Source organism: Artibeus jamaicensis, unplaced genomic scaffold (genome assembly GCF_021234435.1).
Source record: "Artibeus jamaicensis isolate MK-2021 breed Jamaican fruit bat unplaced genomic scaffold, CSHL_Jam_final contig_2790, whole genome shotgun sequence".
Classification (NCBI taxonomy): domain Eukaryota; kingdom Metazoa; phylum Chordata; class Mammalia; order Chiroptera; family Phyllostomidae; genus Artibeus; species Artibeus jamaicensis.
In genome coordinates this window covers 1,996,996-2,024,028 of record NW_026521616.1, presented here as the reverse complement: position 1 = coordinate 2,024,028, position 27,033 = coordinate 1,996,996, and the positions used below count along the sequence as shown (strand labels likewise).

Here is a 27,033-nt window from a genome sequence, read left to right as displayed (position 1 = left end):
GAATCAAGGTCTGTCTTCCATAATAACACGTGAATGATGAGTCCCTTCATCCTTACAGTCCCAACATCGTAGGTGGGCCTTCCCTTGTGCCTGCTCTTAGGGTACCTGTGATTAGGTTCAGGTCATCCTCTGATATCTGTCATCCTGCCCTTGTTGAGATCACAGGGAAATAGCCCATAGAATTAGGAGGACATTATTTAGAAGATGAAATAGTTCCACTGCTCCAAGAACGACTACAACACACATAGGATTGGTTACCCTAATCCTACTGTATTCTTCTGGAAATTTAGAAAGACGTAGTTGGGCAGTCAACTTCATCCAGTCCAGAATTTGCCATTGTATAAGATTCTAATGCGTGAAATGAGAAAAAACAATGACTTTGAGAGCCATTGTTCTTCCCTTAACTAGAGGAAAAAGGGGGAAATGGCCTTAATTATAAATGGAATTGATAAGTGATGTTTTGCTATAATCGGCCTGTGGCAGGTGTGACTCCATCAGTCAGAAATGGACTGGAACCCTGACTGGTATGGCTCAGTTGGGTGTTGTCCCACAAAGAGAAAGGTCGCTGGTTCAGTTCCTGGTCTGGGCACATGCCTGGGTCACCATCAGAATGGTTTTGAAGAATGCAGTGCCCAATTTGACTCCTAAATTCAAATTTCACACCAGTCACTGGAGAAGAACTTTTGATTTAAGAAAATAATTTTTAATGTGGTTCTTACAGGGTTCATTGGGGTGTGTCTAAGACCCAGATCTTGTTCTTAATAGATTAAGCCCAGCAAGGGAGACATTAGAGAGACGTAAATGGCACTGTGGAGTTAAATGTTAAATTCTTATGCCAGAAGTATTCAGAAAGGGGAACAGTCAGTATGAGCTTGAACATTTAGTGAAAACTTTGTGGAGGAGAGGCATCTTGCACTGAGCTTTAGAGCATGGGATGGGGATTGGGATCTGAGGACCACAGGAGACAGGGTTACGAAGGCGACAGTGAGCTGAGGGCATGGAGCAGACGCAGTAAGGAGAAACACAGACCCGACTGGAGTTCAGAGTCCTTCTTGGGGGTAAGGTTGGGAGACGATACTAAGAACCTTTAAAGTCCGACCTTGCCTATCAGGGAAATGCAAATTAGAGCCATTACATACCCACCAAAAAAGTGAAATTACAATGCCAGGTATTGGCAAGAATGCAGAACACCCGAAACTCTCTTATTTTGCTGGTGAGTATGTAAATTCCTTCAGCCTCCTTGAAAACTGGTTAGAAGTGTTAGCAGCATTATTGGTAACAACTCCAAACAGAAGACAGTTCACGCATTCATCAGTAGGAGAGTAGCAAAATTGTAATATATTTACACTATGGAATAATAAGCAGCAATAAAGAACAAATTACTGATATAGCACCATGAGTGAACCTTACAGCATCATGTCAACAAAGGAAGCTAGATACAAAAGAGAGTGTGCTGTAAGATTCCATTTATACAAAGTGAAAGAACAGGCAAAGCTGGTCAGTGTTTATAAAAGAATGATGTTTACCCTGAGGGAGGTTTGGGTTATTAACGGCAGAGGGGCCAGGGGACCTCTGGAGGCCTGTTGCTGTTCTAGATAGATACTGACCCGAGTGGTGGATACATGGGTGTATATGTATGTGAAAATTGAATTGAGCTGTATACGTAAGGTTATATGTACCGAATGTAAGTTATGCCTATGTAAAAAGAAAAGAAAGGTTAAAAAAATAAATCAGGTCATAAGAGTTTGGATTTGTTGTGGAACGTGATAAGGAAGTATTAATGACTCTTCAACAGGAAAGCAACTTAAAGAAAGTGGTGCTTCTAAAATTAGCTCTGGCTGGTGTGGTTCAGCGGATTGAGTGCCGTCCTGTGAACCCAAAGGTCTCTGGCTCAATTCCCAGGCAGGGCACATGCCTGGATAGCAGGCCAGGTCCTCACTGGGGGTGTGCCAGAGGCAGCTGGTCAATGTTTCTCTCCCTCTCTTTCTCCCTCCTTTCCCCTATCTCTAAAAATAAATAAGTAATTTTAAAAAATGATCCTGTAGTGAGGTGGAGAATGGAACAGTGTTCACATCAGCTATTATACCCAGGTCAGGTACAGTGCCAGATATTGTAGGAGACATAAAATATCCAGAATTCTTAATATCTCTTAAGTCTTGATTTCCTTTGAAAAAAAGAAAAAAGGAGGGGAAATTATACCTTAAAAGAGTGTTATGAGAATTAAGTGAACCTAGCCAGGTTTACAGTACCTAGCACAAACTAGGTCCACGTAATAAGTATCAGATTCATTTCTCTCTACTGTAATGACATGTACAGATGCGCGGTACAAATAATGCAGGGGCTGAGTGATGTAAGCGGACCACAGTGGCGACGGGTGAGAGAGAAGGGGCAGATCATAGCGTTGTATATTTTTTAAGATATAGCAAATTTGATGTAGAGGAGGAAGTACTTTCTATACTCTAACCGTGTAGGGTATGTCTCTGTATTTCTGTTTTTGTCTTTTTATAAGAGAAAACTAATATAAAAGGGTGCCCTTGGATTGTTATGATGCTGCCTTGAAGGTGTTGTGACATGGTCAGAAAATACGTTATGGTCTCACAACCCGAAAAATGGCACCTTATGGCTCACTAAAAGTCCATTCTTGTTCTAATAATACTTTTAACAGACATTGTCATCCAACTGAAACGTTAGTGACATTTCTCTTAGTGGAGTCCCTGAATCAAAGCAAAGCCTAGAATAAAGGGGAGGAAATCCATTTATGAAATACATGCCACATATTTCAAGTATCATATATTGATATTTGAAATGTCACCAGCAGAGTAGCAACCCAGGTCTTGTTGTGTATCAGTGTGAAGCAGCTTTTTGTCTAAGGAAGTTGAATTTGCAGGGCAAGCACTGAGTACTAATATTTCAGAATTATATTGTTCAGAGCATTTATTTAAGAATTCAGACGTTGGCTGATAGTAAATCCTGGACACCAACCTTCCAATCTTGGGACAGTATCAGATTTCCTGTGAAATTTCTGGCTTGAATTTAGCCACTGATTTCTTGTTTCCCAAGTTTGAGGAAAATGAAAAGGTAAGTAACATTTTCCCCCAGCCATCACCCACCTGTCTCCTTTCTTCCAGATATTCCGAGTGGTGTGCATTTGTTTGGGAAATCCACCGGAGACGTTCACCTGGGAGTATCGAGACAAAGATAAAAACTATCACAAGATCGGCCCCATAACTCCCTTGGAGTTTTACCGGGACCATGTCAAGCCTCTCTTCAACATGGAAAATAAGGTTGGAGACTGGCACCGGCAGCCCCTGGCTGTTTACTCTCACATGCCCTTTGTCTACAGGGGAGGGTGTAAGACTCCTGGGTTGACATGCGAGATCATCAGACTAGAATCGAAACAGACTTCCCCTCCCCCTCTTCCTCTGAGGTATTTTGTGGACCTAATAATAAAGTTGAGCACATCAGGGTCCCCAGTGCCTCTTTGCTGAGGCTTTTCTAACTGTAGGCTAGCAGTCAGTTTAATTCCCACATGCTTCTCTGAGTTTGAGCTCAGAGTGATTCCAGGTGCAAAGACATTAAAAACGTACTGGATGTTTCTCACTGCGGTTTCAGAGTTCCACAGAAATGTACCCCCCACCCTGGGGACTCTCGTAGCAGGAGCAGTGTCCCTTCCTTGTTTTTCCTGCTCTCTTCCGGTCTTCTCCACTGCCCAGCGAGATGACCAGAGTCCCCCCTCCTTTATTGTCGTTTTGACCCTCTTATCAGCAAATGGCTTTGTTTCATGCTTGGAATCCCATCTCAGTTGAGGTATTGCTGGCTGTTGAGCCCATGTTATAACTTGAGAGCAGGGGTCTTGTAGTGATGGGATCTCCCGTGTGCCTTACTCAGTGCATGCAGTTCTTCAGAATTACTTTGGGGGGTAATTCTTGCCAGTAGGAAAGATGCAGCACCCAAATGTGTCCATCACACTAATCGGAACGTGCGAGGACCTCTGCCACTGACTTTGCCACCTTTTATTTCTTTGTTATTCAGCAGTGTGTCTGTAATGCTTCTTCTTGTAGGCAGAGGTGGTGAGCTTTGATGCAGACACGTGAACTTAGAGGGGAGGCATGTGTCTTGCTTGGCATTCCTGGTTTTATGTTCTAATCAACATGTTCTTGACCTCAATAGGTTTGTTTAGTGAATGACCCTCGGCCCCAGCACAAGTACAACAAAGTCTACACGGTGGAATACCTAGGCAATATGGTTGGAGGGAGAAAAACTCTCTATAACAACCAACCCATTGACTTCTTGAAGAAGATGGCTGCTGCCTCCATCAGAGATGGAGAGGTTGGTAGTGTTTCTGTGTCTTCTGCGTCGGGGTTAAAGCCTCTTCTTCCGGTTCTTCAGTGTAATAGGGAGATAGGGTTTATGTTGACTTTCTTGCTCTTTCCTCTATTTCTAGGCCGTGTGGTTTGGCTGTGATATTGGAAAACACTTCAATAGCAAGATGGGCCTCAGTGACATGAATATGTGAGTGCAAGAAATTGAAAATAGAAAGTCGTTTGTGGGTTGTTGCTGTTGGAATGCGCTCTTGGTATGAAATGGCTCCGCTGAGGTTCACCCAGAGTAAGGTTGGCCTGAGGGTGGGTCTTTTTCTTTCCATCTTGGAGAGTTTAAAGACTCTAAATGAAGACTTTGCATACTTTTACGTGCTCCAACCTGGGAAGTCAAGATCATACTTTATGTATGCATTGAAACTGTTGGGTGTTCCTAAAAAGCCGTCCTATATGAAAAAGGCACTTTTAAAAATAACTGATTACTGTGTAAATCTGTTCAGACATTTGGGAGTGTAATGTTTTCCAGACCTCTTATGTGCCATTTGGTCCTTCTGAATTTCTTCTCTTGCTTTGATGACTTATATGTAGTTTTTTAATTTACTGATTTTAGAGAGAGAGGAAGACAAGCATCGATTTGTTGTTCCACTTATTTATACATTTATTCATTGAATCTTGTATGTGCTGTGACTAGGGATCGAACCCCTAATTTTAGCGTATGGGGATGATGCTCTAACCCGCTGAGCAACCCAGCCAGAGTAATGACTTATATATTCTTTGTCTTTTTGACAGCTAGAACTAATTTACATATACACTTTAAAACATTCCTCCTGGTTTTTGATGACAATGAAGGTTTATTTGTGAATAAAATTATATAAGATTTCTTGACTATTAAAATGTACCACTTTAGAGTTAAAGTAATTGTTACTTGTAGGAAGTTGAGTGAATAACTGAACAGTGAACAAGAGAAAAGAAATCTGCTAAAAGAGAGAATTCATGATTAAAAAAATATTTTACTTATTTATTTTAGAGAGAGGGGAAGGGAGGGAGAAAGAGAGGGAGTGAAACATCAGTGTGTGGTTGCCTCTAGCACACCCCATGCTGGGGACCTGGCCTGCAACCCAGGCATGTGCCCTGACTGGGAATCAAACCAGCGATGCTTTGGTTCGCAAGCCTGCACTCAATCCACTGAGCTACACCAGCCAGGGCTTGATTTTTTAACTTTGGAAATATTCTCCATTATTTTTTATATTATTTAGTGAAATTTCACAGTCAGCAATGGTCTAAATGAATTCAGAAACTGGGCACTTGTACCAGCTTTAAAGAAACCATTTCTGATAGCAGTCAAAAGCTTTTTTAAAAGTTTTCTTGCCAAAATGACAGTCCAAGCTCCTCCTGTCAGCCTCTCACTACAGGGATTTTATGTTTAATCACTTCGTGTTTTCTTGAGTGTTCTTGTGGCACATGGAGAAGAGAATGCCGCCGACAGACTAAGTTCTGCATGTGCCCAGTTCTCTGGAGAGCTACAGCCCATGTGTATTTGAGCTATGGGGCCCCTTTGGCTTCTTCTGTTTTTTTTTCCATCCAGAAGCTGTCTTTACCCCTTGATTGTACTGTCTTTATTCTGTATTTTCTTCTTCTTTTTTTTTTACAGCTATGACTATGAGTTAGTGTTTGGTGTCTCCCTGAAGAACATGAATAAAGCAGAGAGGTTGACTTTTGGTGAGTCACTTATGACCCACGCCATGGCCTTCACTGCAGTCTCAGAGAAGGTACGACCCTCTCAGCATGCCCGGCACACGGTTTCCACAGAGGGAGCTCCCTTCTCCGGCAGCCTCTTTGTCTGTCCGAGCTGCATTCAGAGCGTATATGAGTTTGGTTAACAGCTTCCAAGCAAGACACTGTAGGTGCATCACTGGAGGTTTGGCCGCATACACACAGGCAATAAAAACAGCAACTTTCCACGGGGAGCAGCACCGGTCAGCAGGGAGTAAGGAAGGAACTGCTTTTCTGTAACTTTGGAAGTTCTTGGTGTGAAGAGAGGTCGGCAAGGGAACCTGAGAGAAGATAACTTCTGTTGAGTAAGGAATTTAAGTGTGTCCCGAAAGTGTTCATGTCTTGATAACATGTTCAAACTCACCTTCCTTTCATTCGTCGTTCAGATTCTTCTGCAGTAGAATGTCCAACAGCAGTTTGTGGACTGCGTGCCCATCCGCTACTGGATTTACACAGAGCTTCAGGAAATTGCATGTAAAGTATTTTGAATTTCCTGTGAAATACTCTGAATAATAATATCACTGTTTCTAGGACACACTGTCAGAAACCACAGCTGAAACTTTATCTTTCATGAATAAGCCTCCCCAGCTCTGGGCTGCAGAAGAGATGTTTTACATTCGTGCTCAGGGATCATGAGGAAAAAGACTTCAAACTACTGAAATTTTTCACTACCACAAGCAAAAATGTTCTTTTTCTAGCCTGTCCAATTCAGGGAAAGAAAGTCACAGAATAACTAACCTGACATTAAAAGAAACTTTTAATAAAATACCATAAATCAAATAAAATACTGAAGTAAATCAAGTAGAGTAAAATACTACTAAAATGCTACATTGTTTATATTTATATGTTTGGACCTACTAAATTCAGTGGATTTGTAACTAAAGTTTCTTAAATTAGGGTTAAATTTTTTAATTTTTAGGGAACTGTTAAGAAACAAACTAAAAACCTTATCATTTCTAAGAAAGGTTTGGCTTTTTATCACTTTCCATCTCTTATATTCATTTTTTTTCAGAATTAATAATCATGCACACTTATTAAATAAAATCACGTTGAAAGACAAATACCATATGATCTCACCTTTAACAGGGAGCTAAACAACAAAACAAACAAGCAAGCAAAATATAACCAAAGACACTGAAATAGAGAACAGGTAGACAGTGACCAAAGGGGAGAGGGGAGGGAATTTTAGGGGAAAAGGGGAAGGATTTACAGGAACTAGTGTAAAGGACACACGGACAACAACTAAGGGGGGTGGAGATGGCGGGGAGGTGGGGAGCACTGGGGGGGCTGGGATGGGAGTAAAAGACAGAAAACTGTACTTGAACAACAATTAAATAAATAATTAAAAGAGAGAGAAAAGAATAGACTCCCCACAAAGCTTAATAGGAAAACCTGGGGAAAAAATTTTAAAATAATAAATAAATAAATAAAATCATGCATGCCATGTCATATTCTCTGGAACTTTCATTCTTTGATCATTTTTTCCTCAGGAGAAGGGAGCTACCTTACATGTTAATAGTATAAAGCAAAATTTATATTATCACAGCTGGAATTTTATAGTGAGATTTTTCTCTTCCTTCCAGTTTGAGTGTTTGACCACTGAACCTAGCTTGCACTGCAGTTGAATAATAACGTCAGTCGCTGTATTCTGGGATATTCTTACTGCTGCTTCCTTGGGACCCCTGTAAGGGCGGTCCAGATTTTATTCTGTATGTGTAGATGACAGAGAACATCTTGCTCTAGGTCACGCAGGAATTCATTGGCAAAGGAAAGAAGAGGAAGCATTTTCAGATTTACTGTAATAAATGACCATAGGTAATACAGATTCTGACAGCGTTGTTTAACTGGAGAGTAAAGATGGACTGTAATGGGAGGAGCAGAAAACCAAAACCAGCATTTGCTAGGCTAGTCTTAGAATGCTCAGTGATGGAGTTTTGAAGGTATCTGGGACTCAGATAAGGGGTAGTACAGATAAGAGTGTTTGAAATTGTGGGTTTGGTTGTTGGCTATTTCTCAGACTGAAAATTACTGAGATCCAAGAAAACTGCCAAGAATAGAGTCAAATCCCATGTAGATGAGACTCACGTCGTTATATACAAGTGGGAGCTGACAGATGCAGTCATTAGGAGATAGTACGGGAGCCAGCTCTCTTCTCATGCTACGAAGATTTAAGTTGTTTTGACAGCAGCGAATGCCCTGGCTGAACATGAAAGAGAAAAGTCTTTCCTTGAATGAAACCTTCCTTTTGTCCCTCTGTGCCAGTACAGGGCAGCCTATAAATGGAGGTTTTCATGATGCGTATCATTGTTCCTTTAAAAGGATGAAAATTGAGCCTATTTGATTAAGGAAGATAGAAGGGAGAGGACAGTAGTACTGCCTGGGATTTGTTGAAAATAGTCTTTTTGCTTTCACTTTGCCATTCAGTCTCTATTGGGTTAAACTCAGTATTACCTAACTGAGTCAGTAAATCACACATTTGGAGAGTACTGATGCTTGGTTCTCCTAAGCAAGAAATTCAGCCGTATGATGAGAATGTGTTTTTGCTCTTAAACTTTGACCAGACTTCAGAATCATTTCTAAAATAAATACATTGAGATGCCTTTGCAAAGAATGCTGATCAATTAATAGCAAGAGGCTTGGCTTCAAATGGTGTTTACTGCTTTTAGTAATTTAATACTTTGTTTTTCTTAGGCAAGAAGCACTTTAATATGCTTATTTTTCTGTATGGACTGGAGGGTAAAGGAGAAAACAGTATGATTGCTTTGTTAGGTCCATTGCATTTTTACCCCAGGAGCTTTAAACACTTCTGTTGGAGTCTCCCTTTAGCTGCAGCAGAAGCCGCATGGCCTGGTCAGACCTGGAGGCATATGTCCTGGCTGTGTTGAGAAGGCTGTTTCTTCTGAGTGGCTGAAGAAAAGCCAAGATTAGCATGACGCATCAGCAATAGTTTCCAACTGTCCCCTCTTACCCACTCTTTTGCAGGATGATCAGGATGGCGCATTCGTGAAATGGAGAGTGGAGAATTCATGGGGTGAAGACCATGGCCACAAAGGTGAGCTGAAGCTGGTAATACCAGCTCAGGGTGCCTTGAGTCTGCTCTGCTCTCTGCCTCAAGAGATATGGGTAGAAAGCTGCCCTAGTGTGGAGCATTTTTCAGTAATTTATCCCATTGGATAGACTATTTCAGAGAAAAATCTGAGGATCTAGTTTGCTGCCAGGATCCCTGTGACCAAAATAGTGTGCCTGAATCCCCTGAGTTGACGCTGAGACCAGTGTCTGCTGGCATTCGTTCCAAACTGTGCTGACCCTCCTAGACCTCTTGTACCAGAACACCCTGGCCCGTGAGAAGGTTGAGTGCCCTTTGCAGGACACTTGCTCTATAGCATTTGGTGCATTTTCATCTCCTGCACTAACTCTCTAGAAAGTCAGCGTCTCTGAGCGGGAAAATGGGATTGGCAAGAAACTTCACACATTTACTGGAGACTCCAGGAGTTGTAAAGCATGTAGAGTAAGAGAATGCTGTGGTTACTGTTTAGAACTGTGTTATTCTGACAATCGAAACCCAGTCAGAAGTCATAAATAAGTGATAATAATTAGACTTTAAAAAACTCACAGGTAGGAAAATGAAATATGTAGATAAACAAGAAGAAGAAAATAAAAATCTAATAATCTTACCACCCATGGATCACCATTAACTGATTAGGGTATTTTTTTTTTCTTGCAAAATTTTGAGACCATATATTTAAAGACTATTTTGCATAGTAGATAAAAAGCCTTTTAAGGAGGCTTTATGTTTTAATTTTTAAGGTTTCAACCCAATAGTGGTGCTGCTGTAGAATATCATGCATGTGTTTGCATGGGCTCATGGCATTTGTAGCGGTTCTTTCTCAGATTTCCTATCCCTCACTTTTAGCCAGTGGTTCTGGCTGGGAAAGACACACTGGCCACAACTTACTACACAGGATGGAAGACGGTGGGGGAAACAGGCGGGGAGGCCAGAGGTAGATGCCTAGGCACTTGGAATCAAGCTTCCATATACATTTCCCTGAGCGGTAATCTGCCAGAAATTTTCTTCAAAAAAAAAAAAAAAAGGAAAAGAAAATGGAGATTACAGCAACTCTTTGCCTGCCGCCTCCCTCAATGTTCAGAACAGTGATCTTTCCAACTGTGTTCCCAGAACCCCCAGACTTGCAAGGGAAAAGCTGGTGAAGGATGGAGGAGGAGTGTGGAGGTTGGGAAGTGAGCAGGTGGGCCTGCAGCAGTTTATATTTGAAAACTTCTGTCTTAGAGGAGCCTGTTAACCTGAGTTTTGATCTTGACATTATGCCGTGATTGAGCAGCACAGGTCTACAGATGGTGGCCCAAACTTGGAGGCCTAGAATCTGTCATTCCGAGTCTTTTCATCTCCCCATGAAATGATCATTGGTGGGTGTTGGCTAACCATCCCTGGCATCTGCCGTGCAACTCAGCAGCCCAGTGTTTATATGTAAACAAATACAAGTGCTATTAGTGCATTTCTGTTCGTCATAAGGTGGTTGTATGTCCCCTTTCTGTGATTTCTGTTACTGTTCTGTGATTACATGGTGCTTCTTAAATTACTGCTAATGTATTAGAAGGCAACATATTTTTCAGTTGGTGATTTCTTATAAGATGAATTTCATTCTGAGATAAATGCATGTTGGAATCACGTAGAGAGGGTTATAAACCTTAAAACTAGCAGAAAGTTTAAAAAGAGACAATTTACAGTTTACTTATATCTGTAAATTGATGATAGTTAAATGAATGCAAGGGAATAGTATATCTTAAACTGGAAGAATTTCCAATTTGTAGCGTTTTAAAATATAAGATAATCCCTGGCTGGCATGGGTCAGTGGATTGAAGGCTGGATTGCAAAGCAAAGGGTCGCCAGTTCGATTCCCAGTCAGGACATATGCCTGGGTTGTGGGCCAGGCCTCTAGTAGGGGGCATGTGAGAGGCAACCACACATTGATGTTTCTCTCCCTCCCTTCCCCTCTCTCTAAAAAATAAAATAAATAAAGTCTTTAAAAAAACTCCTGTTGGTAGCTTGTTTAATTTTTGGTCTAATTTGGTCCCTGTAGTTGGGTTTGTTATCATAGAAATTAGTGTCTAAGAAATGAACTGAAGTCATGGTTTGTTTAGATGGGCCTGGATTACTTGGCTTGCTTCCGTGACATTTTTCTGTCTTCATTTGTCACTGAGTTTGATGATAACATTGCTGTCCATTTAAGAGAGGATAAACACTTGTAAAGGCAGGCAAATGCTCAGTGTTCTGGGTAGTGTGAGTTACTGTTTTTATTACAGTACTTCGAACAGAAATGCCTACTCTTAAAGAGAATTTTGGCGTCTGCTACTTTTTTGTTTTATTCAGCTGTACCTCTCTACTCTGACTCAATACTGAGGGTGTGCAGGTTTTGCTTTTGCTGACTTACTCATTGTTACTACAGTCGTCCCTCTGTCACCACGGGGGGATTGGTTCCAGGACCCCCCTGAATACCCAAATCTGCAGACTTGAAAGTCCCTTATATAAAATGGTGTATTTATATCTAACCCACATACATCCTCCCCTATACTTTAAATCATCTCTAGATGCTTATATACATAATACAATGTAAATAATTTACTAATAGTTGTTCTACTATTGTTTAGGGAATAATGGTAAGAAGTAAAGTCTGTACGTGTTCCATACAGACACAACCATTGTACACCTAACTATATAATTTACGTCAGCAACAACATAACTTTCCCCTGAATGTTTCTGATGTGCGGTTGGTTGAATTCATAGGTGTGGAACCTGCGGATGCAAAAGGCCAGATATTGAGAGAGCGGGAGTCTTGATCCCAATGATCTGTGTGTAATCCTTCCTAATGAAATCTGCAGCTGTCCAGTTCAGATTAAAGTAACTTGTTTTGTTTTTCTGAATAACTGGAGTGCCTGAGATTATACAGAGCTTCAGCAGAAAGCCAAAAGATAAAGTGACCTGAGTGGAGGTAGGGAATAGTTCATTCATAGCCAAAATAAACTATTCTCATGTATTTCTTGGTAATGAAGATTTAACAGGACAGAAGGAAAGAAAACATGATCTATAACCTAACTGGCATACTTGGCCTGACCTTAAGAGAATGCGTACTATGTTATTTCGCTGGCGATGTGTGTTTATCCCAGCAGGGCCCTCCTTCCTGTCTGTCATCCTGGTGAGTACTGGCTGGCGCGGCTGAGGCAGAGCCTCTGCGTTTCTCTCAGAGACCTGACAGTCTTACACAGCATCGCTGGGGTTTTGTTTCTACAGATAACATTGTTAATAGTTTGTTACTATTCTCCTCGGGATTGCTGCCTGTTAAGATGGATGGTTTCTGAGAAAGCAGTGTTAATGATACAAACGGAGGTAAAGAGAGCCGAGATACACAGGCAGCAGGTACACGGGCAGGGGCCTTTGCCCTCTGCCTGGGCTTGGGCTTTAGTCTTCCCCCGTTGGTCATGTTCATGGCCATAACTTGATTACTTCACAAAATGAACAAAGACTCCTTCTGATCACAAAAGACATAAAAGGAGATTATTAATTCTTGTCTTGCTGAGCCCTTTGGATTACTTCATGTTGGTGAATTCATGTTCCTTAGCTGGACTGAAAATTGGATGCACATCTAACACGTCGTAAACCCCACATGGCTTTCTTCTCCCCCCACTTCTGGAAATACTTGACTCTGCATTTCTAACTTGTTTATGAATCATGTCAGAAACAGATTTTGAATTGGATGAAGGAACAGACCTTGGAACTTGTTACGTTGTCTTTCATTTTGAAAGGTTTATAAGCTTATTAGAGTAAATAGTTTGTAAAATTCAGTCTGAGAAGAATATAATCTTTAAACAAAGATGACCCTAGTCTGATACTAGAGCCTATTTTTTTTTAAAAATTTTTAAAATATATTTTATTGATTATGCCATTACAGTTCTATTTCCCCCCTTCAGTCCCCTCCACCCTGCACCCCCCACCCCCACCATTCCCCCCCTTTAGTTTATGACCACATGTCTCAAGTTCTTTAGATTCTATATTTCCCCTGCTATTCTTACCCTCCCCCTATCTTCTACCTACCGTCTATGCTACTTATTTTCTGTACCTTCTCCCCCCTTCTCCTTCTCCCACTCCCCTGTTGCTAACCCTCCTGGAGATCTTCATTTCTATGGTTCACTCCTGATCTAGCTGTCCTCTTAGTTTGCTTTTGTTTTAATTGTGGTTGTTGATAACTGTGAACAACTGTGAAACAACTGTGGTTGTTTGCTGCCCTTTCAGTGTTCATCTTTTTTATCTTCTTTTTCTTAGGTAAGTCCCTTTAACATTTCATATAATAAGGGCTTGGTGATGATGAACTCCTTGAATTTGATCTTTTCTGAGAAGCACTTTGTCTGTCCTTCCATTCTAAATGAAAACTTTGCTGGGTAGAGCAATCTTGGTTGTAGGTCTTTGGTTTTCATGACTTGGAATACCTCTTTCCAGCCCCTTCTTGCCTGTAAGGTCTCATGAGAAATCAGCTGACAGTCTGATGGGAACTCCTTTGTAGGTGACAGTCCCCTTATCTCTTGCTGCTTCTAGAATTCTCTCCTTCATTTGAATCTTGGCTAATGTAATTATGATGTGCCTTGGTATGTTCCTTCTTGGGTCCAACTTCTTTGGGACTCTTTGAGCTTCCTGGATTTCCTGGAAGTTTATTGCCTTTGCCAGATTGGGGAATTTCTCTTTTATTATTTGTTCAAATAAGTTTTCCACTGGTGGCTGTTCCTCTTCTCCTTCTGGTACCCCTATAATTTGGATGTTGGAATGTTTAAAGATGCCCTGGAAGTTCCTAAGCCTCTCCTCATTTTTTTGAATTCTTGTCTTTTCATCCTTGTCTGGTCATTTTTTTTCCTCTTTCTGGTCTACTCCCTTGATTTGAGTCCCAGTTTCCTTTCTATTACTATTGATTTCCTGTGCATTTCCATTAATTTCAATTAGTTTAGCCTTCATGTGTTCCTCTAATTTGTGACTAAAATCAACCAGTTCTGTGAGCATCCTGATCACCAGTGTTTTGAACTGTGCATCTGAAAGTTTGGCTATTTCTTCATCGCTTAGATTTATTGGCTCTGGGGCTCTGAGTTGTTCTTGAGCCATGTTTTGATCTGTTCATGCCTGTTACTGACGAGGAGGTGTTCACCAGGGCCGGGCCACCTGGGTCGCTGGTTTGTGACACTTATGTGGGGGTGGGTTAGAGAGAGGCCACCCAGGTCACTGGTTTGTGATGCTGTACGTGGGGGCGGGGTCAGAGAGGGACAATGGCGGTCCCCTCTGCCACTTTCGGGCACTGGGTCCTGCACGGTCTGTCTTACCACTTCGCTCCTTCACTGGTTTATCTGCACTCCACTGTGTGACTTTGGTCAGCCCTCAGTGAGTCCACCGCCTTGTACCCTCAGTGGGTCCACCCGCTTCTCCACACCTGGGATCCGCCCACTGCTGCTGGCACACCTGGGTTGCACACCCAGGTTGGTCTGGTGGATCTTTCCTGCCCGACCCCACTCTGCTGCTGGCTCTGCCCCTCTTACTGGTTTGGCTGAAGGGTTCGTTGTTGTCAGACTTCCGTGTAGTTCAGTTTTCTGTGGTTTGGCTGCATTTTTGTTGCTAAAACTTTGTTGTTTTTAAACTTGGTTGTGTGAAAAGGCGCAGTGCTTCTACCTACGCCTCCATCTTGGTGGAAGTCCCTAGAGCCTATTTTCTTAACCACTAAAATGTGCTTCTCTGTTCTAGAAGGGGCTCTTAAAGCACCATTTGGCTGGGAACGTGAATAAGAAAGAAGGGCTAGGTTTGTGTCTGAACTTAGCACATTGTGAGTTGGGTGAGTGAAAAACTGTATGGAGTCATCCCAAATTCCCCAGAATTATTTTGCAAGTGTTGCTTTATGTTTTGCTTTTTGTGTGTGTGTGTGTGTGTGAATGCCGCTTTGTAGGGTTTTTTCCTTATTTTTTTTTATCTTGGACAATTTCAGGTATATATAAAGGATATATGGTACTAAGGGTACCCCCCTTCACATGGGCCCAGCACACAGCTTCAGTAGTTACCAACATTCTGTTGTGCATATAACAAAGTGGCTTTGGTTGTTGATAAATTAAAGTCTTACACGGTCTCCCCAGTGAGCCAGTCTTCCCATGGAACTTCTCTGTGACTGGTTCGCATAGTCACGAGATGGTGCTGCAGTCCTCGTGTCTGATACGGCACAGGTCTGAATTACCATAACACCGCTCTTAATGCTTGTTTACTCTGGTTTCTTAATGTGCTAAATAACAACTTTTTTACAGAAAAAGCCATACTGACTTTTTGGCCAACCTAATCTATTACTTAAAGATAACTGATTATTTACAGATCTGTTTGAGATTCAGTTTTGGATTTCTAGCACAAATAATATAAATTATAGGCAATATTGAGCTGAACTTGGTAAAACAAGAGAAAATTATATGAGCTAAAAGCAGAGGCTTCTGATTTCGTAGAAAAGGGCAAGGTACAAATTTGTTATGTCCCCTCAGGGCTTTCCTGTCTCTGCAGGCTCAGGAAAAGCGCTGCTACCATCCCATGTGGGTGTCTGAGTTCTTACAGAGGGCCCTCTCCTCCTCCCTTTCTGTCACCCAAGGGCCTGCACGACGGGGATAAAAATAGTGCACTTGACTACTAGAACAGGAAGCGTGTGCTCTGAGATTGACCGCTGCTTTCTTACCAAATGGCGTGACCAGGAGAGGCTGCTCTTTGTGAGAGGGGGACAAGCTGTGGGGCAGAGGCCTTAGGACCAGGCCTCAGTTTCAGGGAGGTCCCTTCACGTTTATCAGAGACTTTTGTATGTGTACTTGCTTTCTCCTGCAGAGAGGATCTGTTGTTTTCACCGGATTGTTCCCATCTGTGCTCACATTGGTTGGAGAAGGATAGGGGTTTTGAAGCACAGACCTGGAGCTAAACTTCCTCAGTTCGCATCCTGGCAGTCCCCTCTTTGGTCCGTGTGGCCCTGGTCATGACATTGAACCCATCTAAGCCTTAGTGTGCCCAGCTGTAAAGTGGAGATAATCACTGTACCCACCTCCGTTGTTGGGAGAGCCACACGGGGCATAGAAGTGGTGCTCAGACATGCCGGCCGGCATTGTCACTGTGGTTCATGTACCTGGAGGCAGATGAGGGCGGGAGAACAGTAACGTGGGCTCCTCGGCCTTTCCCTCCTGGAGGAGTGCCGTCCGACTTACCTGTTTGTAGCTTCGCATCTCTAAGAATTCAGGACCCCCATGTGACCATTGCGCTGCATCACGGTTCACTGGAGGGATGACTTGTCCTGTGAGCTTGGTGTCATAAGAGGAGCAGAGGAGGCGGCTAAACTGAGTGCCGAGGGAAAACCGTTAGCGTTAGCCACACCTCACGTTGGTTATTGGGGTGCGGGGAACCGTGCATGGACGGTGGTGAAACGACTGTCTCCGACCGGCGGAGGAATTTACACTCACTCACCCGGACGCAGGCGGGGACTTGAAGAGGGCTGCGATGCGGCCGGCGACATCCATGGCGCACTCCTCGGGGCTGGAGACACAGGACAAAGAGTTGGAGGGAAGTGAAAGCAGAGGTGATTACTCCAGGAAGGCAGATGACGGAGGGAGGAAGGACCGGGGAGGGCTCCCTGAGTGGGAGACAACAGGAAGACGTTAAAGCTGAGGTTATTGGAACAGGCGAGGAGCTGGAAGCCCAGGGACTGGGTGGGTGGTGTCAGGGGGGGCTGGTGGTTAAGTGGTTCTGTAGCAGAGCAGTCAAGTCATGAGTCAAGGAAAAAGGCTTTGGGGTTGGATTTTAAGGCAGTTTTTGGAAATTTTCAGAGGGGTCAGGGTGGAAGCCCATTAGCAGTGTCTTTGTACTTCATTCCTTCAAATGCTGGGGGAGCTGGCGATGGAAACTGGGACAACTGCAGCTGTAAATCTTGCCCCATAGGTGTTAGTAATGCATTGTAAGAACAGATATGTAAAGCATAAACACAAGGATAAGTACAAAATAATATAAGGGATAAACTGCGAGGGAAATGGTGAGTGACCGGAATGTGAAGGCTCCTTAGCAGTTCACCAGTGGTGAGTGGAGTTTTGGGAAAGACGTGTGAGTTGTGCCTTTCGTTTTGGAGAGGAAGTGGCCAGCCAGTGCAGAAGTGGTGTCTGAGGGGTAAGGCCAAGAAAGCATGTGGCCTGCCATGCGTGGAGCTCTTGAGGAAAGATCCAGAAGCGGGCTGTGCCTGAAACAAGTAGGAGTAGTGGTAGTTTGGATGTCAGAAGGCATTGCATGTCTGCCGGAAAACAGAACCTTGGGTGACACCTAAATTCTCCTCTCCTGTCCGGCAGCAAGACCCTTGCTGAACCGCGTACTCGCAGACGTGCCTGGGTCGCACTCACTGGTGCAGGGAAAGGAAAGCAGACTGGTTGGAGGCTTGTCCTCCCTCCCTCAGCCCAGGTGGACGGGCTTCTTCTGTGCTCCATGGCGGAGGACACTGCCTCAGGAAGCGTGGGCTTCTGCTCACCGAATTTCACTGTGATTTGATGGGTTAGAAATACAGCCCACAAACTGAGACAATGCTCTTTCCCTACCACACTTTGCATTCTGCCTTTTTCCTAGTAGATTTATCAGGGAAATGGTATCTTCTCTAGTTTTTTTTTTTTTTTTTTTCGTAGACCACAGTTAATATCCAGCTATAAGGGTAATAACCCTTTTCTTCACAGCAAAAGGTTCAGAAGCATGAATGTGTCCTCACCACGTACTTCGGTATTTACTCTGGAGAAAAAAGAACCCTCTTCTCAGATCACTGTCCAAATGTCTGTCTCATAAATGGGGATTTTTTTAAAAGATTGTTTGTTTTTACACAGAGGGGAAAGGAGACAGAGAGGTTGAGACAAATCAGTGTGTCGTTGCCTACTGTGTGCCCCCTAGTGGGGACCTGACCCACAACCCAAGCATGTGCCCTGACTAGGAATCGAACTGGCACTTAATCTACTGAGCTACACCAGCCAGGGCTCATAGTGGTGGTTTTGGTTCTCTTCTGGTTGTGGATTTTTTTTAGGAGGGAGGGAGTAAACATCCAACCTATGCTGTTCTCCCTTCTTCTAAATACATGCATTTAGAATACATGGCATCTCTTTGATTTAAAGATACGAAAGGTCTCATAAATGGGCCCTACAAAAACTGGGCACATGACTGTTGACATGTGATGTGTGAGCTGATGAAATTGGTTGCAAGCAGCTCGGTGCCTCAGCCAGGTTACATGCTGTTACCTGTTGCTAAAGTCGTTAACCCTGCCTCTTTGCTGTTGAGTGCTCTGTGGGAGGAAGACCTGGATTTCTGTGTGGGCTTTACTTTTGGCTGCGAGACTTCAGACAACTCACGCCAACCCTGCCTGCCTGGTAATGATGCTGTCAGGGTTAAAGTCAAAACAAGGACAGCAGATGTGAAATTGTATTGGCAAGTGTCACCTCCCCACAGATTTTTATGGGGGTGTGTGGTTGCTTTTAAAGTATAATTCATTTAGTAAATAATAAAATTACATTGTTTTAAAATCAAAATGTGAAAAAGCATGTAAAGAGGAATCCTGTATCCATCTCTGTCACTTCCCCCCTCTTCTTGGAGGTAACCATTCCTGTTTTTTTATCTTACATCTCTCCAGCGTTTGTTAGTGCACCAAAGATAGCGTATCTTGTACCCTGCTCTGCATCTTCTTTTCGCTTCACTTAACGATATGTCTTGGAATTTCCTGATCAATATGTTTGCACATCAGCTCAGCTTCATTACCTTCCATTGTCTGTATGTACCATAGTTTACTTAACCAGTTCCTATACTGATAGAACTTGGGTTGTTTCCAGTCTTTTGCTGATACAAACAATATTGCTGTGAATTAATATATGTACAATGCTTAGAACAGAACCTGACACACAGTAAGAGCTAAATAGCCCTGGCTGATGTGGCTCAGTGGATTGAGCGTGGGCCTGTGAACTAGAGGGTCTCCAGGTCAGTTCCCAGTCAGGGCACATGCCTCGGTTGCAGGCTGAGTCCCCTGTAGGGGGTACACTAGAGGCAACCACACATAGATGTTTCTCTCTCCCTCCCTCCCCCTCTCTATAAAAATAAGTAAATAAAATCTTTAAAAAAAGAAATAGTGCCTGACACATAGAACTAAATAAATATGAGTTATTATTGTGCATAAATAAATATACAGTATATAATTCATGTCATGTGCATGCAAGTGCTACGTATCTGCAGGGTGAAGTCCCAAAATGGCCTTACTTGGTGAGAAGGGTAAATATATGTATTTGAAATTTTTCTAGAATTTCTCTAGTGCCAAATTCCATGCTATAGGGATTGTGTTATTTTGCACAGTTGCAACCAACTCTCTATATCAGCGATTTTCAGCCAGTGTACTGCAAGAACTTTTAAAACATGCGTGTTCCGCAGCACACTGGTTGACTGTTTAGTGTCAAGATTGCATGTTTTAAAATTTTTGCAGCACACAGGTTGAAAGTCGCTGCTCTGTGTAAATGTGTGGCATTAGGGCGTGCTCTACAGTGACATGGTGGGTACCTAGCAGAAGTGGCTGATGCATTGTCACTGCTGAGTCATCCATTAACATTGTGTGTGTTCCTGATTGGGACTAGACTGTGTCAAGGCCTCAGTGAGTGATGGGTTTTTCACTGAGACTGTATTTCTAATGCTTTCTTACCGCTCAGCCTACTTTTTTCTTACTTATTTTTTCATTATAATGGCAGAAAAATGTTTACATAATACCAAATTTGGAAGCTAGAAAGGAAAAGACTGATAAGCTTGATTTCATAAAAAAGAAATTTTAGTAGACTAGAAAATATCATAAACTAAATTAGAAGGGAAATTATATAATGGGGGAAATGTTTGCAACCATTGTTATAATTGATAAATATTTAGTTTACTATTAATGATTACTGTGAAAAAGGCAAACACACCAGTTAAAAACAGGCATAAGCCCCAAGCAAGCATTTTACAGAAGGAAACTGTGAGTAGCAAGCAGACTTACATGCACAAGAGGACGCTGGACCCAGAGAGAATGTTGTAATTCTATATACCAAGTACCGATGAGGATATAAGGAAATTAAAAGATAATTAAGGATGTAACAAATATTTAGTTGCAAAAGTATTTGCCACAGGTTGTTCCTAAGCATGAACAGACGGTCCGGTTTCCAGCAGCAGCGGAGTGGCGGAATGCGTTCCGTTTGGCCATGCGAATTCAGCACTTTAAAATTATCACATGAACAGACGTGCTGCTTTTATGTCGGTATGAAAAGAGCATCATTGGAAGACTGCATGTTTAGTAGTTTGTAACAGAGGAGGATGTGTGATAGCTTGTTTTTACTAAATGTATGCAATCTGTATGTAGACACTATCCAAGATGTATGTGAAATTGGAAGAGGGCTTATCCCGAGGTGGTGAGTCGTTCGTGGGCAGGTTCAGAATTTCTGTTTGTCCTCTCCTCCCACCCACCTCTTGCTCCTGCTCCTTGTCTTTCTCCCTCTCCTGTGTTTCCAAGATATTTTATAATGAGTGTGAATTATCTGGGTATCTCTAAGGACTCAGAAAAGCAATATAACATTTTAGAAATTCAGGGAGGAATCACCTACCCTATGATATAAAATTTTCATTTTTTCATGATTTCCCCCTGTATATCTCAGTTTGTAACATAGTTGTAATAATATAGGATACACCATTTTTCGGTGCTGTACTTTTATTGCTTTTTAACTTTTTCCCATTACTACATAGTCTTCACAAGTTTCATTTCAAATGACTGAAACCTCTCTCCAAACTCCAGTTCTCACCGCAGGGGAAAGCCCGGCAGTGACGAGATGGGGCCTCAGCCCCATGCCCTGAGTACGCGCAGCCAGGCAGACCCGGCAGAGCAGAACAGATGGCTTGACTTTCTCACACCCTTCCTTAAAAACAGCAGCAAAAATTAACCACAAATAGCTTGTTGGTGAGGAGAAGTGCTTCATAGAACAAAGTCAGAAAAAAATATAACATACCTTAATTCATAAATGCTGACATACTTCTCACCTTCATCTAGGTTTAGCTCTCTGGTAGGATTCAGAAAACTAGTTTTCTCTGGTAAAGTGGCCCTGAAGCCCTCTGGCCGTTAGAAAAAGGGCGTTCCCCAGGGAAAAAAGAAAAATCTGCTGCAGGGATCCCAAGGTTAGACTTTCCCGTAAACTAACCCACTGGAAGCTGTTATGTCATTGAGTGAATTTGGCCTAACACTGTAGAGCTCCACTCACAGACACTGTTTTCCCTGTGTGGACCGATAGTGCCCTTGCTGGGAACAAATACAGAAGCAGCCCAGTTTCTTGGAGGGTCTGTGTGCTTGTTTGGTTTCTTTCTCATTGTGTGTACACAAGATATTAAAACCGAAACAAAATTTAATTTCACCTTAGTCCCTAAAGCTGACTTGCTTTATTCATTTACCTGTGTGTTTGCCTCAATGTAACCTTGGGATCCAGGCACAGATTTTCCCTTTCTTCCCCTTTTTCCTTAGGGAACGTCTTTTTCTAATGGCCAGAAGGCTTAGAAGCTGCAACTTTCCTTAAGTCAAAATGGCCACATCCTAGCTGCCTAGTGGGTGCTCTGCTGCTCCCTTGGGTGCCAGACATACTGATCCCAATCTTCTCAGTCAAACTCCAGGACACGCAGTATCAACTGTTACAGCAGCCACAAGTTCATTATCTACCCGGAGTGCAATTACTTTGCAGCCCTCAAGACCGTGGGCTGTGGGCCCCCAAGATCTCATATCCTGAAGAGAGAGACTAATCATGGCAGGTCCTCTTGGCAGGGACACCAAAAGGGTGGATTGCGATCGATAGGAGTTTTAATTTGTGAGGACTTAATCTGATCTGCTTTTGGAACAAGATGCGTAGATGTACTTATTGTCCATTTTCTCTGTGTATTCTTTGAAGACTCATTTGATTCTGTGACGATAGTATTGTCATAAGGGCACAGAGCTTTATTACATGAGTCTGCCTCTGTCCTTCACCTGCCTGGCTGTCCAGTGCTATGCCGAGGATTTATTCAGCCTGCATTGCGGTGAAGGGAAGGATGACTAATGTCTCAAATGGTGTGGTGTTAGTAACCAGTCTCTTGCCCACTGGAAGTTCCTTTTTGGGAAGGTGGATTCTGTGTTTCTTAGGATGCAGCGAGAAGTGGAGCAGGTTGGCCCTTCCGGTGACCAGGCTTTGGTTGCTGGACCTCAGTGGCAGTGCTGTGGGTGGTGGTCAGTAAGGGCCAGGTCCTGACCGACCAGCACAGCAAAGCCGGTCGCAGAATTCCGCATAATCGAGACAAACCACAGACGGCACAGGCTGCAGTGTTCGTCTCTCCTTCCCTGTGTCTCCTGCTGGACAGGAGGCTGGCATCAGGGGACAAGGCGGCACCCCCTTGCCTGCTGGGCCAGAGCCCTCGAGCACTTCTCCGGGGCATTTTCTTTTGAGGGTGAGTGTGCGGGGCCTCATCAGGATGCGCAGGCTTTGCCCTCTGTCGGCGGTGAGGCGTGGGATTGGGCGTAGATGACCTCAGCAAAGCAGTTGTGTTTTCAGGTTAAATGATGTCCTCTGTCACACCACTTAGCTTACAAAATTAGACTCACCATCATGTTGCTTTTAATTATTTAAAACGGTCTTGCTTTTAGAGCAGCAGTTCTCTGAGGACCCCTGTGGATCACTGGGACCCTTTTAGGGGGTCTGCAAGGTCTTCCGTTCCCCAGCGAATGTCTGTCTGAGGTCAGGTTTTCTCTGTCTGCTTCAGCCAGGACAACAGCTTGCAATGGACTGAGCACAGAAGGCGGATACCGGAATTCATCCGTCTGCTGTGAAGCCAGACATTAAGTTGTAAAACAGTACCACTTTTCTAACTAAAGTTTATTTTGTTTTGGAAGATAAAATTATTTTTTCCTAAAAAATACATTATTTATACTCTTGTTTTTATGTTTTTAATTCTTATTTTTATAAGCATTAATATTTTAAACTATTTTAAGTTTTATTATGGTAAATGTCAGAACTTACAACCCACAGAAACAGCTTTTCGGTTCTCCACGTACAGTGTCGGCCCTGGGCCGAGAGTTTGAGACCGCCGCCCCAGGGGACCCCTTCGGAGGAGGACCCTCATCTCCTCCCTTCCCCTTGGTCCTGTGTCAGAAGAAATGATACAGTGCAGACCTAGATTTGCACAAACACTTCCAGAGAAAATTGGCTCATGTCTGGTGTGCGGGAGGTGCCAGGCAGTGTGAGGGGTGGTGCCGATCGGCAGTTCCTGCGCGTCCTCGACGTGCAGGTGCGTGTGGTGCCCTGTGGAGGCGCGTTTGTGCTCTAGGCCTGCTCCCTGGCCCAGACTTGTTTTGTTGTTGTTGTTTTTTAAGACTTTATTTACTAATTTTTAGAGAAAGGGGAAGGAGGAAGAGAGGGAGAGAAACATCAATGTGTAGTTGCCTTTCATGCGTCCCCCACTGGGGACCTGACCTGCAACCCAGGCATGTGCCCTCACTGGGAATCGAACCAGCAACCCTTTGGTGCGCAGGCTGGCGCTCAGTCCACTGAGCCACACCAGCCAGGGCCCAGTCTTTTAGTACCCACACTGGAGTCTCGGGTGAAGCACTTTTCCCACTGGTCAAGTTTGTTAGAAGTATCTTCTTGAAGGGGAATTTGTGTTGTCCCAGTGGAGCCTGAGATACAGGTTGATCTTCCTGAAAGGAGCGGGCAGGTTTTTAGGAAGGGCACCTAACGACACCTGAGCTCTCAGCTGAGCTCTCAGCCTGGGACAGTAGCTCGCTGTCTCTGCAGCCCTGCCCCCTGGAGAGACCCGTGCACTGGGGAAGGGAGGAGGAGCAGCTCAGGCTTCCAGTCCTGCCTGCCCCTTACGGGGAAGGTCTCCTCCTCAGAAAGCAAGGACTGTGTTACCGTTTGATCCACGCAGTGTCATCTGCAATGAGTGTCTACCTGGGAATGATGACCGGCCCCTCAGGACTCCCCTAGCAGCTCATTTGTTCGGGGATAGAGAGGAAGGCAGGAGAACGGCCAGTGATGCTGAGCCGGTGGGTAGGGTAAGAATGGAACTGGTGTGCTTGCCCTTCTGACCCTAGAGATTAATCCCCTCAGCGTGGCTGCATGAACAAGGGCATTTCCCCTGCCTTCTCGGGTCCTCCGCTCCCCTCAGGGAGCAGCCTGGACAGTGCGACGGCACTGGATCTGCTCACAGCCTTGGGTCCAAGGCCCAGCTCCGAACTCACCTGTGTGGCTGGGCACGTTGCTTAGTTACTCTGAGCCCCAGGTTTCTAATTGGTAAAAATATAGCCGTGCCTGTCCTGTCTGCTTCACAGAGTTGCTGATAAGACCTAGATTAGATGGGATTGTACATGAGAAAGTGAAAAACATGAACAAACACTAGTTTGGTAAAAGGCTTCTCAATGGCCAGTAGGGTTTCTGCTCTTTACCCCTTGCCCTCTGGACTCATGAGGCTTCCATTCCTCCCTCCAGGTTACCTGTGCATGACCGATGAATGGTTTTCTGAATATGTCTACGAAGTGGTGGTGGACAAGAAGCATGTCCCCGAAGAGGTGCTAGCTGTGTTCGAGCAGGAACCCATTGTCCTGCCAGCCTGGGACCCCATGGGGGCTTTGGCCAAGTGATAGCCTCCAGTTTTTTCCTCCTCCCGTGGCTGCAAAGGACAGATCCAGGAACTGAAGCCAAAGTTAAACATGCGACTGTGTGTTCCCACAGGACACAGTCAGACTCTTGGATTTCTCCTCCAGGAACCTCTCGGGGAAATGTGCTTTATGTCGAAACAAAATATTCTTAAAGAAAATAAAAGGGAAAGACCAGGTCACAATATCTATTCTCCTCACCTCCAGCAGCTCAGGATTGCTCAGCGTTTCAATCAGATGTAACCGCTATTCTCAACTCTGTCAAAAAGGTGTGGTTGGGTGTCTGTTTTAATAAGATGGGAAGGGATGAGCCATCGAGGGCTATGGAAGGAAAATAGACCTAATGCTCCTTGTTCCTAGAGCAGCGTTGGGGGAGGGTCACCCTAGGATTCATGCAATCCAAGCCGCACGCTGCCCAACAGCCGCTGTCCTTCCTGGACGATAGTCACTGAATTCGGCTTTTCCAGGTGATTTTATGTGCCTCTCACAGCCCAGGAGTAGGAGGTCGATCAGTTCCAACCTGATTTCTCCCTGTCGTTCTGAACTGGCGGGGAGCACAGCTCTGCTTGAGTTGGGGTTACGTAGAGACTTAGAGAAACTTGAGTGAGAGAACAGCCAAAACCCATGATCTGAATTATAATTATTAGGAGGCACTTTGGCCAAATGGTTCGATTTCTGCCTCTGGAATTGGGAGCTGGGTGGGCAGGAAAAGATGATACCAATTCTTTCTGACAAATAGATGGTGCTGAGAAGCTTTTAAATAAAACACTTTGCTAAATGAGAGTAAGTTGGCTTATTTGATCTAAGAAGTGTTTCTTTATTTAGCTACAAAGGAAGGCAACCAGGTGACTCATGTTCTGCAAAGTGAGAAAGAGCCAGATGGTTCAGGGCTTTCCTGCTTCTGCTTGTCTCTGGGCTGTGATCCTTCCAGCCTGGACCGATCCTCCCTGCCGGCGGCAGAGCGCTTCCACACACTATAATTAGGAGTGCGTGTGTCCCTCCAATTAACCACTTTCTAATCCTCACCCGAGGATATGTTTGCTTGTTTTTTTGTTTGTTCGTTAGTTTGAATAAGTTTTAGAGAGAGGGAAAGAGAGAGAGGAAAAAACCCCATCAATCCATTGCCTCCCTCAGGCGCCCCAACTGGGAATCGAGTCTGCAGCCTTCCCGTGCACAGGACAACACGCCCGCCCGCTGAAACAGCCGGCCAGGACAGCCACTGACCCAGATCCGGGGTCCCTACCAGGGGGGAAGGGTTCAGCTGCAGAGTGTGCTGGAGATTGTTTATTTTACTGAGATTTTCTCTGGAAGCCAGTAAGTGTAGCTCCCTGGTCAATATTTCCATAGGTGCCTGAGCCCCCTACCTTTCTGACTGTCCGGGAACCTTCTCAGTCCTGGCAGGGGGTGTTGTCTAACAGCACTGTCCAAGATAACATTAGATGAAGGCTCCGGCTGTAACCACAGTGTTACAGGACTCTAGTGATCCTGTCCCAAGCAGGAAAATTCAGTCAGTTTCTAGACACATCATGGCAAAACCTTAGAACACATCTTAGAAGCATCCAAGAAGAAAAGACAGATTACCTCCAAAGAAAAGACAGTTACATTGATAACTAAGTTCTCAACAACTATATAAACCAGAAGACAATGAAATATATCTTTGAAGTGCTATGAAAAGTTAACTGTAAACCTACAAGTCTACACTCAATGAAACGGTCAAGAACAAGGATGAAATGAAAGACATTTTTATTCAAAAACTGTTGGCAGGCTCTCCGGAGCACACCCATGCCTTTCCCGACCCCCTGCTTTCCCCAGGGCACACTCCTTCCACCCCCCAAACCAGACCTCTGCTCCTTTCTTCTCTCAAGGCTTCTCCCCCCCCCCCGCAACCTCCTCTGCCTCCCTCTTTCTGTCTCCCTCTCCCCCTCTCCTGCTCTGCCCCCTAAGCTCCAAGGTAACTTGCTTCCTGAACCCATTTTTTCTACAGCTCACTTTTTCTACCTCTGACTTTCTAAATAAAATTTTTCTTATAATTTGGGCAAAAAACTAATAACTTGCCCAAACAAAAGGGGAACAATCCCATATGGAAGGTCTGAAAAAAGTGATAAATACATGTATCATCTCAACAAAGTGACTGTGGGTGAATCCTTTAGAGTTTAAAACAAGATAAAACTAAAATATGTGATAATAGGTAATTAGATGAT

General features: G+C 43.8%; 1 protein-coding gene across 1 annotated transcript in view; it reads left to right on the top strand.

Annotated features, from left to right (window-relative positions):
• Window positions 1-25,613, top strand: part of BLMH (bleomycin hydrolase) — a 41,127-nt gene extending 15,514 nt beyond the window's left edge. Inside the window, exons 7-12 of the mRNA XM_037162869.2 lie at window positions 3,129-3,284; window positions 4,171-4,329; window positions 4,445-4,512; window positions 5,971-6,088; window positions 9,075-9,144; window positions 24,666-25,613. Coding sequence (XP_037018764.2) covers window positions 3,129-3,284; window positions 4,171-4,329; window positions 4,445-4,512; window positions 5,971-6,088; window positions 9,075-9,144; window positions 24,666-24,817 — 723 coding nt within the window. The 3' untranslated portion in view covers window positions 24,818-25,613. The remainder of the gene's footprint in view (window positions 1-3,128; window positions 3,285-4,170; window positions 4,330-4,444; window positions 4,513-5,970; window positions 6,089-9,074; window positions 9,145-24,665) is intronic.
• Window positions 25,614-27,033: the final 1,420 nt, after the last annotated feature.